At 49.7% G+C, this 14,118-nt stretch overlaps 1 protein-coding gene across 1 annotated transcript in view; it reads right to left on the reverse strand.

Annotated features, from left to right (window-relative positions):
• The window catches only part of met (MET proto-oncogene, receptor tyrosine kinase), a 57,711-nt gene that overhangs the window by 8,731 nt on the left and 34,862 nt on the right, over nucleotides 1-14,118 (reverse strand). The window contains exons 11-15 of the mRNA XM_035642937.2: nucleotides 9,256-9,465; nucleotides 5,905-6,054; nucleotides 3,128-3,281; nucleotides 2,647-2,781; nucleotides 1,111-1,368 (exon numbers count right to left, since the gene is read on the reverse strand). Coding sequence (XP_035498830.2) covers nucleotides 1,111-1,368; nucleotides 2,647-2,781; nucleotides 3,128-3,281; nucleotides 5,905-6,054; nucleotides 9,256-9,465 — 907 coding nt within the window. The remainder of the gene's footprint in view (nucleotides 1-1,110; nucleotides 1,369-2,646; nucleotides 2,782-3,127; nucleotides 3,282-5,904; nucleotides 6,055-9,255; nucleotides 9,466-14,118) is intronic.

Consider the following 14,118-nt stretch of genomic DNA (forward strand, 5'->3'; position numbering starts at 1 on the left):
CCGTGGGTCTGAGCCACCTACTTAAACGCCACAATGTGAAGTATTTGGTGTCTGCATGTCAAACTTGCGGTTTGACGGGGCGGGCGATTAAGCTCTCTGTGGGCGACTTTAGCTTTTGTATAGCATCACATAAATCCCTAATAAAAATCACAAATTAAATCTGGACTAACGTATACCTCCACGTCGGGTTACAAGCATCCCACCAGGATTCACTTGTGAGGAAACAAGATTTTTGTGTTATTTCTCTATTTAGCAAGCGCAATAAAAAAAAATGGCGATAGTCAATTAGAACAGAGGTTATACGTCCATTGAGAAACAACAATAGTATTGATAGCAACAGTGTCGTGGGAAGGACATTTTTTGTGGTTTATTTCCAAATGCAGCTATCAAATGTGACATTAAAGAATATCACAAATAAATGGGAGTGAACTTACTCTTGCAACACTGTTTTATATTACAATTTTTTTTAACTAACTTGCAGTAAATATTATTTGACACACTGCCGTGCAGCATTTCAGTAATAATAGTCACAGGAGAAATGCATGGAGGAGGACGACAACAGTGACGGGGGCTATGTGCTGTGTGTTTGAGTGTGTGTATGAAAGTGTTTCAGTATATTAGCTCTTATCAGTGCACATCAGTGTTTATACAATATGCAATTTCAACTAAACGCTGACAATATTTCATGTCTAATAGCGCACGTCCATTTTGTAGCTGTGAATAAAACAACTACTATATGCTGTATTCGCGCACAACGGAGCATCATGGTCTGCATTGGATCACCGCCACGCACCGTGGACATCTTGTGATGTTGTGATATTGCACCGGCACTCCAGCTTTAAAAGGTGCGTCAGACTTAATGTCTCCAGCTCAATAAATGTCTCATTATGAGCAGCTAGAAGTTCCTTTCTTTGGCGCCGAGGGAATTATGCATTTTAATTTTCCCCTAATTAGGAATAAGTGGAAGAAGAACTGGGCCGTCAGCACCAACAAAAAAAAGTTTATCATGAGAATATTCTAGTTAACACACTGGAAAGAATAATCAAGAATACATTAATGTCTGATCGAGATAAGAGGGAGGTAGAGGTGGAGAGCGTTTCTGTGACTGACCTCTGCCAATGACTTGGTTGAGGTGAAGCAGCAGCTGCTCCCTGGCGATCACCACGTGCTGCACCTCAGTCAGCAGGTCTGGGTGGAGACAGGAGGGATCTATGTGGACCGGCGCCATGAGGAGGGGCGACACCAGCTCGCCCTCCATCCCAAGACCCATTCTCATTCCTCCGCCCTGTCGGGGAGACAGCAGCTCACCGTTGCCCCCGTAGACGGGTGCAGCCCCCCGGCACGTCTCGGGCCTGTCGTTGCCCTGGTCTGGAGAAGCAAAGGAGATGGTGGGGGTGTCAAAGGTGGAGGTGTGTGTCAGCGAGGCCCCTGCGGAGGGCAAGGTCTGCTAGACGATCACAGGGGGGCTGGCTACAAAGGCAGGGAGCAACTTGACACTACGATGGAGGCGGGCAGAGACGGAAAAACAACGTTTCTGATTTCTTGTCTGATGCTGCACAATGACCCACGTCTCACCTAAAAGGCCGGAACAGAAGACAGAGTGGACCTGAATGCCAAGCTCCGATACTGACCCTTCAGCTACTGATCGCGCACCCCGACTCCCCCTGAGGACAAGCTCCGGCTCATGAGAAACCTTCTCCGATTTTGGGTTCCCCCGGCCTTTCAAGTCGCTTTAAAGCAGCGATAAAAATTGCCTCGCCTCTTTATTCTCTGACTGTAGTTTCATAACGCGAGGAGCCCCTCAGCATCCAGGCGAAGACAGAGCCGCAACCACAGGCGACTCAGGTTACCTCAGACTGCGTTGACCCCTAGAGCATTCGCCTCGAGATCTGTCAGCTTGCTTCTGACGAGAACACAGACCGAAACTGTGCACAGAACACGACACGCGAGTCGGACGAGCAGGAGCTCTTTTTCTGTCCAGAAGACGTGACGTCACGCGACGGCTACAAAATCCCTCTGCTGCGGACAAATAAACAGGCACGTCACCTCAAAGTCACTGGACTCACAGCCAACATTATGTAAAAAACACAATAATTACACTATAAGTACCATAGGGTTATTTTGAATCTTGATACAAGGCGTCTATCCTTTTTCATATGAACAGTACAATGGTTGGTCAGTTTATAATAATGAATCGAATCACAAATATGTAATGGAGATAATTCTGCAGCTCTATTTGATTTTAAGCCTTCTTTAGTTCATAGTTTTGGTTTCACTGGCCAAAAATTCTGCTCCCATCAGCTAAGTCTGCAGCAACAGCAGCAAGATTTAGACAAATCTGCACCAGGCAAGTCTCAAATCGTTTCATAACTGATGATCCTGGGGGAGAAAATCTATAAACATGATGATCCGAACTTTTTGGAACTTTCTGAAGATGCACAAATGTTCACCATTTGTGAACATTGGAGATGCCACAGTCAGGAGAGTTGATCCAAAAACAATATTCAAAATCACCAGTGTAAGGCCTGCCCCGTTAGCATAGTGGTCAGCCCCACAGGGAGGGGGGTGGGAGGCAGGGCGTAGGGATGGGGAGAAGAAGAAGATGTCAGGTGGGGAATGGGGGAGGGGCTTATCTGGTTGACGTACCCTCCAGCAGGGTGGTTCTGTAGTCGACCGACTCGTGGGAGACCATTTCATTAGTGGGGCTGACGCTCCGCGCGTTGGCCAGCCTGTCCAGGTGCTGGATGTGACCGCGGCCGTCATACCACACCTCAGACAGATCTAGAGACGGGGAGGGCGGGCGGGGGAAGAGGCAGAGGGGTGAAGAGGGACATGAGAGATAAAGGGTGAGGTCAAAGATAAAGGGGAGGGGGAGATAGAGAGAATTACTAAGGAAGGCAAAGCGTTTCACCAGTTCGCAGAATTCACAAATATGATTTAAAACCGAGCAGATACACTTTCGCACGGCTTAGAAAAGTTTTTCTTTTGCTGAATATCTGACATTCACTCAATATGCAATATTTTTAAAAAACTTTCACAGAACTAACTGGAGCGTCCGATTAATTTCAGGTCAGTCGGTCACTGTCGTCACGTCAAAGCGGAGTTTAGCGACGCCACCTGCTCTTACCGTCGATGTGTTTGTTCCTCCTCCACATCAGCAGCGTTCCCAGCAGCAGCAGCAGCAGGCTGACGCACACGCAGCCCACGATCAGGCCCGTGTAGTCCTGCTCCTGTGCCAGCGTCACTTTGCCCAGGTGCCTGATGGAATCCGCCTGGCGCCACTGAGAGAGGTACATGGGTAAGGGGGGGGGGACGGGGGGCGGGGGACGGGGGGCGGAGGACGTGGTTGTTAATGATAACAATAACTACAATGGGACCATCCGACACCCTTGGGGGCGGTTAGAGGTCAGGCCTGGCAACCCGACCGAGGTACATTTTACACACCATCTATACATGTCACTCTCAAAGTTATTTTTTATTGGACGTCAGGCGGCGCAGTTTCAGTGCAGTGAGCAGTAGTGTTTCCACAGCAGCCATCGCAGTATCGTACAACTAATGTACAACCGCTGTTTCTTGAAATTGTAGTACTAAACGGGAAAAGAGCCTGACAAGAAGTGTCTCTGTCCTGGTACACTACACACTATATGGTGAACGCAAGCATTTAAAAGCCATGGAAATAGCATTTGAGTCATACGGCATGCAATAAACACGCACGCACGCACGCACGCACGCACGCACGCACGCACGCACGCACGCACGCACGCACACACACACACACACACACACACACACACACACACACACACACACACACACACACACACACACACACACACACACACACACACACACACACACACACACACACACACACACACACACACACACACACACACACACACACACACACACACCACAGTCTGGAGGCAGATTACATCAGTGATATTGCTTCTGCCATTATTAGCTTTAGTGGAAATGAGGTTTCTACTGCTGCTGCAGATGGGATGGTGTGTGTGTGTGTGTGTGTGTGTGTGTGTGTGGAGCTAAGGGATATTGGCTGGCCCTCCCCAGAGATAAGGGCTTTCCTTCTGAAGAGCAGTTCACAAGTCAACGGCGATGAGGCCGATAACGTCTGGTCTGGAGCACGCCGGCGACTACTGGATGTTATCTTGAAGGACGACGGTGAGGCTGTCTGAAGCTCAGCATCTAATGTTACCTTGTATCTTGTACGATAAAGGTTATATATACATATAACTTTATTTTATTTCTCCTGGGAAAGGTCAATATATACAGTTGAGTGCATTCGTGGGACATTGGCCAGGGAATGTAATCAGTGTGTGATGTTCAATGCGCCTCGTGTTTTTTTCCTTTTTTATATTGATGATATGTTTCTAGTCTGATGAATGTCACAACCTAACATATTCATTTTCTATTTACATGTGATGTGTCGGGTCTTTCCTGACATTTCCACACTGCACCATCCCCTTCTCACGACTCGGAGGAACGCTCCACTTGGATTCAAGAGACAAGACAGCTGGACGTTCAGACGCTTCACTCAACGCGCTGCCTAATAAATTCTCCCAGAGCTGGATTATTTTCCTTTTTTTCTTTTCCTCTTTCAATAAGGGACTGCATTAGCACAGGAGAGAGCTACTGAAGTTTCCCGCAGACGATGTGGAACGCTGCAGGAATGCGGTGCTTTCCGTGACTTTCCCAGGGAGCAGGGCGAGGAGCGCGACGTGGCCGATGCACCATAGATTGTCTTCCCTTTGTGTTTGATTCATTACTGATTGTAATGAATCAAACACACCCTAACCCTAACCCCCTAACCCCTTACCCCTAACCCCCTAACCCTAACCCTAGCCCTAGGCCTAACCGGATAAAAACCGACACGCCTCCTGCACGCACTCTGCCCGTCTGTCATCGCCGCGCGCCATGTTATTTTCTGTGCGGCGAGTCGGCGGCAGGTGCCGCGGCATGACACGACACCTTTTATTGCTGAAATTCCATCTGAGAGCCCCGCACTATAAACACAAGGGGATGTTTTTCATACACGGCTCCGCGGATCTCCGCTGTGTCTCAGAACACGTGAGGCCGAACATCGGGACCTCTCTTTCATACGCGATCTCTCTCGGCCAGCCGAACTGGAGCTATCGGAGTTGAATCTGTTACCTTCTCCACGAAGTCCCGCCCGCCTCGATGCATCATTTGATCTCGAATTGAGCATGAAAGTTTTTTTAGTTTTAGTATTTTTTAATCGAAAGAGCGAGGGAGAGACAGGGTGATGCAGGTCTGTGCGCCGGCTTCAAGAGGAATGTACACAATCACATCTCCAGTTGGACGAAGGTCGGAATGATCACACCATGTTTAAGTCTATTTCCCCCAATTTCTTTCAAGACATTTTTGAAACTATAAAAATGAGATCGGAACGATATGGAGCTCCAGACTTCTTCTGCGGCCTGGGGAGAACGTTTTTCTAGATACTTATCTTTTCCGATGTGCAGTTTGCATACAAATGTACAATGAGCCTATTCACAATCCATGCAAATGGAATAAAATCGGCATCATAAATTCACAGTTTGTCACACCCAACCCCACACACACCCAACCACACACACACACACACACACCCAACCTGCACTGTCACCCGAACACGTTGTTGACCAACTGTTGGAGAGGTGGTGTATGTTTTCGCGGGCGTGCACACGTACACATGCACAGGTGAAGTAACTGTGCTGCACACCTGTCTCCGGCTCTCTCTCCATACGGGCGTGTCGTCTGTATGTGCGAGTACCTCAAAGGTTTTTTGGTTTTTTAAATTTTTTTTATTGGCCACAACCCACTGCTGAATAAGAGAGAGGAACAAGCGGGCCCATTTCCCCCCCTCACTGCAGAGGAACTCACCTCCACCTGCAGCTCCTTCGCGCTGGTGGCCCGCAGCTCCGTGGGAACGGTGCACTCCAGAGTGTTCCCCACCAGGGTCAGACTCTCGCAGCTGCGGTTGGAAACGGTCAGGACCTGACACTTCATCGCCTCCCTGTCCATCCGATCGCCCTGCGTCGGAGGGAGAAGAGAGGGAGGTGAGGCGGGCAAGAACAGGGGGCGGGAGTTTGGGGCGGGAAAGATGGCAAAAGGAAAGAGGCGAGTGAAATGACGGAGAAGTGGGTTGAGATGTGAGATCAATACAGCCGCTGCAGGCGTACTTTGAGACCGCCAGCGCTGCGGAGAGCTATCACAAAGGTCAAAGGGCATTGCTTCTCCAACAGTCACAGTCTCAGTGACAAACAGAAAGGTCAAAATTACATCATCCATCCATCCATCCATCGTCTACCGCTTTATCCATTTAATGGTCACGGGGGGGGGTGTCAATCCCAGCTAACATTGGGCGAGAGGCGGGGTTCACCCTGGACAGGACGCCAGCCTATCACAGGGCTACATACAGAGACGGACAACCATTCACTCTCACATTCACACCTACGGGCAATTTAGAGTCTCCAATGAACCTGACCCCATTCTCATGTCTTTGGACTGTGGGAGGAAGACGGAGAACCCGGAGAGAACCCCCCTCATCTGCAGATTGAGAACTGCTTCGCTGCACTTGTGATCACACGACACTTTGAAACGTTGAAACCTTGGGCTGTTGCCATCCAAATCGGAATTTGAATGCTTCATGCTTTTGGATATTATTCTTATTATTCTTATTATTATTAATTATTGTCGGAGAAGGACATTTAGTCTCAGTCACAGGTAGAAGCACTGACACCGGGACAGCGAGGTCAAGCATCAGGAAGGAGTTCCAAACAGGGGAATCGTCTTGCACCTGCGAAAAATATACTGGAGTCTGACTGGTCTGACTGAAAGCGCGCACGGTCGCGGTCCATGTGTGTGTAAGCGAGTGAGTGAGTGTTCTGACCGGAATCTGTGAAAGAACGATGCTGTTGGATTTTGTTGATCGCGTGTCGCTTCGTTTGGTTCCAACTCTCAGACTCTCTCGTTCCCTCGCTTTCTCCTCTCGCTTTTTTGGGGGGGTTTCTCTCTCTGTCTCGCGCGCTCTCTCACACACACACACACACACACACACACACACACACACACACACACACACTTGTTTGAGTGCAGCAGGAGGCAATAAAGGGAATGATCACATTCCTTGCGTGACAGCTTGGGATTTTCCAATTTGACACAGAGTGGAGGCTCGCACCTGTTCCTGCACACACACTCTCACACACACTCACACACACTCTCACACTCACACACACACACACACACACACACACACACACACACACACACACACACACACACACACACACACACACACACACACACACACACACACACACCAGCACAGTCAACAAACCACTAATTCACCCTCTCGCTTGCTATCATGCCTCCGACAAAGACAAATATATGATCCTGACCCGCCATGTTTCCACGCTGTAGGTGTGACAGTGCTGTACACACTGCAGAGAGAGAGAGAGAGAGAGAGAGAGAGAGAGAGAGGGGGAAGAGTTTTCGGAAAGCCTCGACAGTAGTCCCCGCCAATCAAAATAAACTGTTACTGTGATAATTGAAAGCGAGATGCTTCTCACGCTCCCATAAATTGATCAACAGCGATAAGAACCTGGCCACGGGCCACAGTCAACAGCTCGGTCCCTTTCACATGTGGATCCGTCAGTCAGACACGAAAATTCCCGTTGTTGTCTGTAATCGACGGCGATTTTGGGGCTGCCAGCGATCAGATGGCGCTAAATGAGCCCAGCATTTGCCCTTTACTAGAGGCCACGACGGAGCCGGGGGTTATCAGATGGCATTAAATGTGGCCTGTTTTGGTTCGATGCCTGGCACCGTCCCCGTGGGTAAAGAAATGGGGGTTTGTCTGGCCTGGAGGGAGGGATGAAGAAGGGATAGGGGTTGGTTTGGTGGTGGATTTAGCATGGGGGCCAAGGTCATGTCTGGGAAAGGAGAGAAAGGCAGAAAAAGAAAAAAAAAAAAGAGATCCCCAGCGAGAGGTTCAGCCCAGCTGCCACAAACCGTCGAGCTGCAGTCAACAAAAAAAAAAGAAAGAAAGAAAGAAAAGAGGAGAAATATGTATTTCATTGTGTTCTTAAAACAGACGCTGCGGTGGTGGCTTGTTTGAAAAGCCGCATGAATATGTCAAGAGCTTTGACCCTGGCAGCTCGAACAATACAAGCCGAGAGAGAATACACGGAGAGGCGTCGCACTGGAGGAGGGATGGAGAGGGGTCGGGGGATGCGGGGGGTGTAAACGATGGGAAACAGACCCCACTTCCTGTTTTTCTTACAGTATTGTTTCCTTCCCAACTTGACCTGGACCGCGGAGGGTTCGCACGTGTGAATGCGCGGACCCGGAGTCAAAGTGCAGCGACCAGCAAAAAAAAATGTCAAACATCAACCTGGTGCCAAAATGTGAACGCAGCTCTCTCAGTCGAGTTCCTACAAACCACGTGAATGAATTCAAACAAAGTGCCGTGCTGTTTATTTAAATATATAAATGTATGTAGTCTGTTCAGTTTATTAAAGGTTTAGAGTGTGTATGGTTTAATGGCAACTAGAGCAAAAGCTATTGTGGCCCTCGGGTAAAGTAAAAACGAAGAAATAGATCTCTATAGGGCCAGTGTGTGGTTTTCTGTCTGCTCTGGGCTACTGTAGAAACATGGCGATGGGCCCTGCACAGGAGGATGTAGATATAAATGGCTCCTGTGAAGGCAACAAAAGCGCAACAATTCTCAGTTGCAGGTGATTATACGATGAAAAAACATCCATCACCAATATTAGATTCCATCTTTGCAGACAGATCCCCGGTAAATCCCACACAGTGGACTTTTTAAAAAAGAAATAAACCGGAGCAACACTGCAGACCCGTAGCGGCGGTGTATATTTGCAAGGGTCTGCAGAGAGCTGCAGGGCTGTGAGCACTTCTCGTACTTCGGTTTCACATTTTACACGGCTCCGCTCTTATCAGCGCCCTCGCTGTTTCCGAGAAGCCTTTTTCTGGGGGGCTTTCAAAATTTGCTACAGCACATAAATAGAGATTTTCTGTCTCCGCTCAACAGCCTCGGGCGGAATGAATATAGAGTTCCTGCAGGTGCCCCTTCGTCTCTGCAGCCCCGCCGCAATGCCCTTGAGCAAAGACGTCCGGAGTTCTGCCGCTGACCCACACATCTGACCTCTGACCTTTGCTGTTTTTTCCGCAGCGTCGAACATTGACGAGTGGGGGGGGGGGGGCTCTCACCTTGAGCTCCACTATGCTCTTGTTGTCCTTGGACGTGAGCTTGGGGTCCTGGAAAAGGGGGTCCTCCACGTAGATCAGGTCCCACTGGTCCGTGTAGTAGCCGTCCAGGACAAACGCCACCTTGGTGACCACCGGGGGCTGCAGCGCCAGCTTGGCCAGAGAGGGCGTGGTGCACTGGATGGACGTCCTGTTCTCACCGTACACACAGCTCTGCGGGGCGGGGGGGGGGGGCGGGGGCACAGAGGGACAGAAGTCAAGAGAGAAATAGTACAACAAGGCTTCTTCTTCTCCTTCTTCACACACACACACTCACCTGTAAGCACACACATGCACTTCTGGGTACAGGTTTAATGCATTGAGGAAACATTTTCACCATACTTGTGTTCTGAGTTTGATCCGAACCTCAGACCCTACTGGTCGACTTTCAAACTTGTCCACTGTTGTTCACTCATGTGGTATATTGTGGTACACTGCCGCCTCAGGGAAAACCATCCACTGACTCACAGTCACTGTACAACAGCTAATCCTTGAGTCGGCCTGATTCTTCTATTTCCCGACACGTTGTACGCGAGACACTGCCTTTTTTTTCTCCTTTTTTAAAAAAACAAACAAAAACCGCTGCCTTCTCTACAGCCCGCGTGGCCCGAGGGCACAGCAGAGCTCGATCCCACGTTGGATAGAGCCCAGGTGGGCCTCCAGGCCTTTGTGCTCAGTAAGACGCAGACGAGCGAGAGACAGGGAAAAAAAAAAAGTCCCTATCTTATTATTGAGGTGTGGCGTTGAGCTGTGTTACATTAGATTTTTTTCAATAATCGGGGGGATTAAACCAGCCAGAGACTCACGGACGGGAGAGTCCACTGTAGGCCTGTGCAGAAGAGAGTGTGAGCGCCGGGCTGGCGTCCCGGTCATGCAGACGGGACAGTGGCTCGTAGCTTTACATTATGGCAAACATAAATATGACTTTGGGGCAAATGAATTTCATTAGCTGGCTCCTCGCCAAGTATATTTCAAACCTCTGGGGTTTTTTTTTTTGCATCTTGTACAGCTGTTTAAATTGTCCCTGCCCCACGTGCACAGTAATCTTTTCATTCTATCTCCTATTATATTACTATACCACTACCTAGCTCGTGCACACACGTCTTCGCTGATGAAGAGACAGGCGCCTGAGCGTCTTCAATTACCTTCTTCCTACATGTGTACGCTGTCTCTTTACGCCGATTGAACCATGCACACAATACCATTAAAACCCGCAGGTGCAATTGGCAGATTGTCGGACGGAAACACAGTAAAAAAAAAAGCGTCGATTCATCAAAATTGAAGGTTCAAACTCACAGCAATTAACCGTTGAAAGTCTGCCAAAAATGTCGAAATGTGGCTCATCTTGCCCTGTTCTCCACCACCAAGACGCACGTTGCTGCTGAACACACGTGGCTAAGACACGACAACAGCACGGTGTTGGACAACTCTCTCTCTTACACAATGCCGTAAGCGGCGGGGCCACCGGGCCGTCGGAGGAAACGTGTTCATCCAAATGGGATCCCGATCTGGGTGCAACATTCCCAGAAAGAAAGAAGAAGAAAAAGAATCAATGGACACTTGGAAAACTAGTATTTGAAATTTGAAACAATCTACTTTCCCCTTTGTCTGCCCATGGACACAGAGTTGTATCTTTTATATATTTATATGTTTTGACATATTGCGCGCTCACGTCAATGGGCCTCTTGTGACCTCCGACACAACAAGTACCGTCTTCAAACTGCGGTTTAGCGGCGACAGGACATTCGCGCTGTTATCGGCCAACGGACACATTCTTCATACCATTGTAACTCACTTCTGTATCTTACTTCTGCCTCACACACACCAGGACAAATGTGGTCTACAACCTCAGGGTGCAGCATGCTGCGTTCAGTGACCCGGCTTGAACACCACTTCCTCTCTCCGCTCCGGTTACTAGTCGTTCAACGTTACGTTTCTGATGGTGGAAAAAGCCTACGATCAACTATGATCAGGTCATTCATTAGCCCCATCTTCTCTTCAAGTTGGAAGAACTTGGGTGAGTTTCCTGTAGTTGTGTCCTCTCACTTTGTGTTCCACCTACATTTAACTTTGATTTCTGTTTCACCTTCGTCAATATCTCAGTTTTCAAGGTTTCTTCTTTGTTTCCGTCACGTATTTTCTAATGTCAGCGGTTTTGGAGCCCCTTTCTTGTTGCAGTGGCCCTGTTTGACTAGTTCGGTGTCCGATGTAAGGACACCGGACATCTTCGTCGTTTGAATGCACCTATTGTAAGTGGCTTTGGACAAACGCGTCTGCTAAATGGATGTAATGTGCTAGACTGAATGATGGATACTGCAGTGTGGTTATTCACTTGTTTTTTTTTACATTTTTTTCCCACGTGCAGCCAACTTTCACATTGATGTGAGGAGAAAGAAGAAACGTGGAGCCTGATGATGGACCAGCTGGGTACCACTGCACTGTCCAAAAAAGAAAAAAACCCAACAAAAACACGCTTGAATAAGTGGTTGCAATTTGACTTTCCGACACTTTGACTGATATGCGGCTCCCTGGCGAGCGGTAGCGGCGGCTCTGTGTAAGTGTTGCTTAAAATTTCCCGTCCAAACTTCCCAATGTGGCTCTCTAGTGAGCCGTAGCAGCCCAGATGGACACACACACACACACACACACACAAAGACACAGACACACACACACACACACACACACACACACACACACGTGGCTGTGTATGAGGGTAGCACTATAGGTCGCCTTACAATAACAGTCCAATTAACCTCCTCTCATCGAAGCACCAATGAGGCGTGAGTAGAACGGGACTGTGGGGTGACACCCCCCCCCCTCTGCCCTGTCTCCCAGGGGTGCAGCAACAAGGAAAAATATCCTGTGAATTAGTGGAAACCTCAGTCAGTTTCATTGTTCGGGGCTGATGTCTCCTCTCATTCGGGGGCGAGAGGAGGCGAAGGGCTGGAGTCGGGGAGCAGCTGTAAACACAATCGCTCGCGAGGGCCGGCGGACGAGCGGGGCCGCAGCGGTTTACCGCCGGGGGGGGGGTCGGGGGTGGGACGATGACGGAGAAGCGGCGATCCAGAAAAACGCCGATGCCGCCCCTGAAGGATCATTAGCGTAACGGCCTGCGAAAAGAGAAAAGTCACAACGGAGCTCCCACGTACAGGAGCGCTCGTCACATCTAGAGGGATTGATGCACCACGCTGTGGATCGGAGGTCCCTTGTCAATCCGCGTCCTCTCTGCTTATCAGTTTGATGTCTTTGGCACTAGATGTTGCTGTCACTGAACATACTGTATTTTGCCCCTTCCCCCCCCCCCCCCACCACCCCGCCTTACAATCTTGCTGTGGTTGCAGCGTGTGCCGAGCTGCAGTATGTGCTGCATACTTTGTTTTCACACCAGTGCCCCCATGCAGATTTCATCCAACGGCCCTCTTTTAATCAAACGGGACCCTGCACAGCTCCGCGCACACTTCTCTGCTGAGGTCAAAACAACACCGATCGGCCAATGGGCAGCTCCACCGGGGAGCCCATTTGGGGAATTTGAAGCACCTCGCCTGCTGACATAGGGGGGTTACTTTCATTCACCCCCTTCCTCAGATACCCCCCAGCTGTGTGGGGGGGCATGGGAAAGGAAAAGAGGCTTCATGAGGCATTCAGGTGTCAGCTGGAGGGATTTGAGCCCGGCGGGATGAGCTAGGAAGAGGAGTCCCGTCACCGAGAAACAAGACGATTCGTGAATGCCGGCGACAGGTGTCCGGCTGCGGCCCAGGCGCAGCCCAGCAGAGCGACGGCAGCACGGAGAAGTCCCGCTCTCCCATGTTTTGCGAGCGATCTGCGGAAAAACTCCCAAGATCACTTGTTTGCTGTTCTTTTTTATTCCTCTTCCGTCGATGTGCAAAGGCCCCTCTCTGGCTCCGTGCGTGCGTGTGTGTGCGTGTGTGTGTGTGTGCGTGTGTGTGTGTGTGTGTGTGGGGCCACGCCAGCTTTTCCCTGACAGATTGTTAAAAAAAAGAGAAAAAAATCTCTTTACTTTCATGTTTGTGGGAAAGTTGAGACGGGCTGAGACCGGGCTTTACTGGAGATCTGGGAGGCAGATATCAAGTCAACACTGGGTGTTTCTTTCTCCCCCTGAACCTCGGCTGTTGGTCTTGCCCTCTCTCCCGGCTCAGGCCCTCGTAGGCCCTTTGTCCGACTGGGGGGACAGATTCTCCTCGACTGCCGCGGCCTCTCGTCCGTGACTGACCTGGTCGCACGGGCCATCGATTGGGGTTCACGGACGCAGCTCCGCGGGCATGACGGGCTCACATTACCCCGGACGGGGGGGGCCTGGCGACGGAGACCCCCGGGAGGACTATCTGTGACAGATCCGTGCCTCTATTTTGAAGGGGTTAAGACAATAAGACACTATATTGTCTCTTCCCAGGCTGAGTCTTAACTCATCCCGTTTACTGGAAAGAATTTAACAGCGACAGCTGGGGCCCTACGGGGAATGATCCCATCCTAAATCATTAGTAATGATAGCCTTATTTCTTACAGGCTGCCCGCTTCGTGCTCTCTCTCTCTCTGTAGGAAGATAGACGTTTCTGGTCTGTTACTAAAGTTTAAAATGAAAAAAATGAACCACTGGGGCAAGGTTTGGCTTTTTAATAGAGACGTGTTTGTCTGTCCTCTTGAAGTGTCCTGAGTCAGTCAGCGAAGTAGGTGAAACTGTGCCACCATGGCGACAGCTACTTTGCTTTTGTCTTGTGACGCGACGATTGGTTAAACTGACGACTTGGGCACAGCTTCCTTTCCGACGGCGTGCGACAGCCACTGTATAAGTTGTTTTTTTGTTTATAC

Source organism: Scophthalmus maximus, chromosome 7 (assembly GCF_022379125.1).
Source record: "Scophthalmus maximus strain ysfricsl-2021 chromosome 7, ASM2237912v1, whole genome shotgun sequence".
NCBI lineage: Eukaryota > Metazoa > Chordata > Actinopteri > Pleuronectiformes > Scophthalmidae > Scophthalmus > Scophthalmus maximus.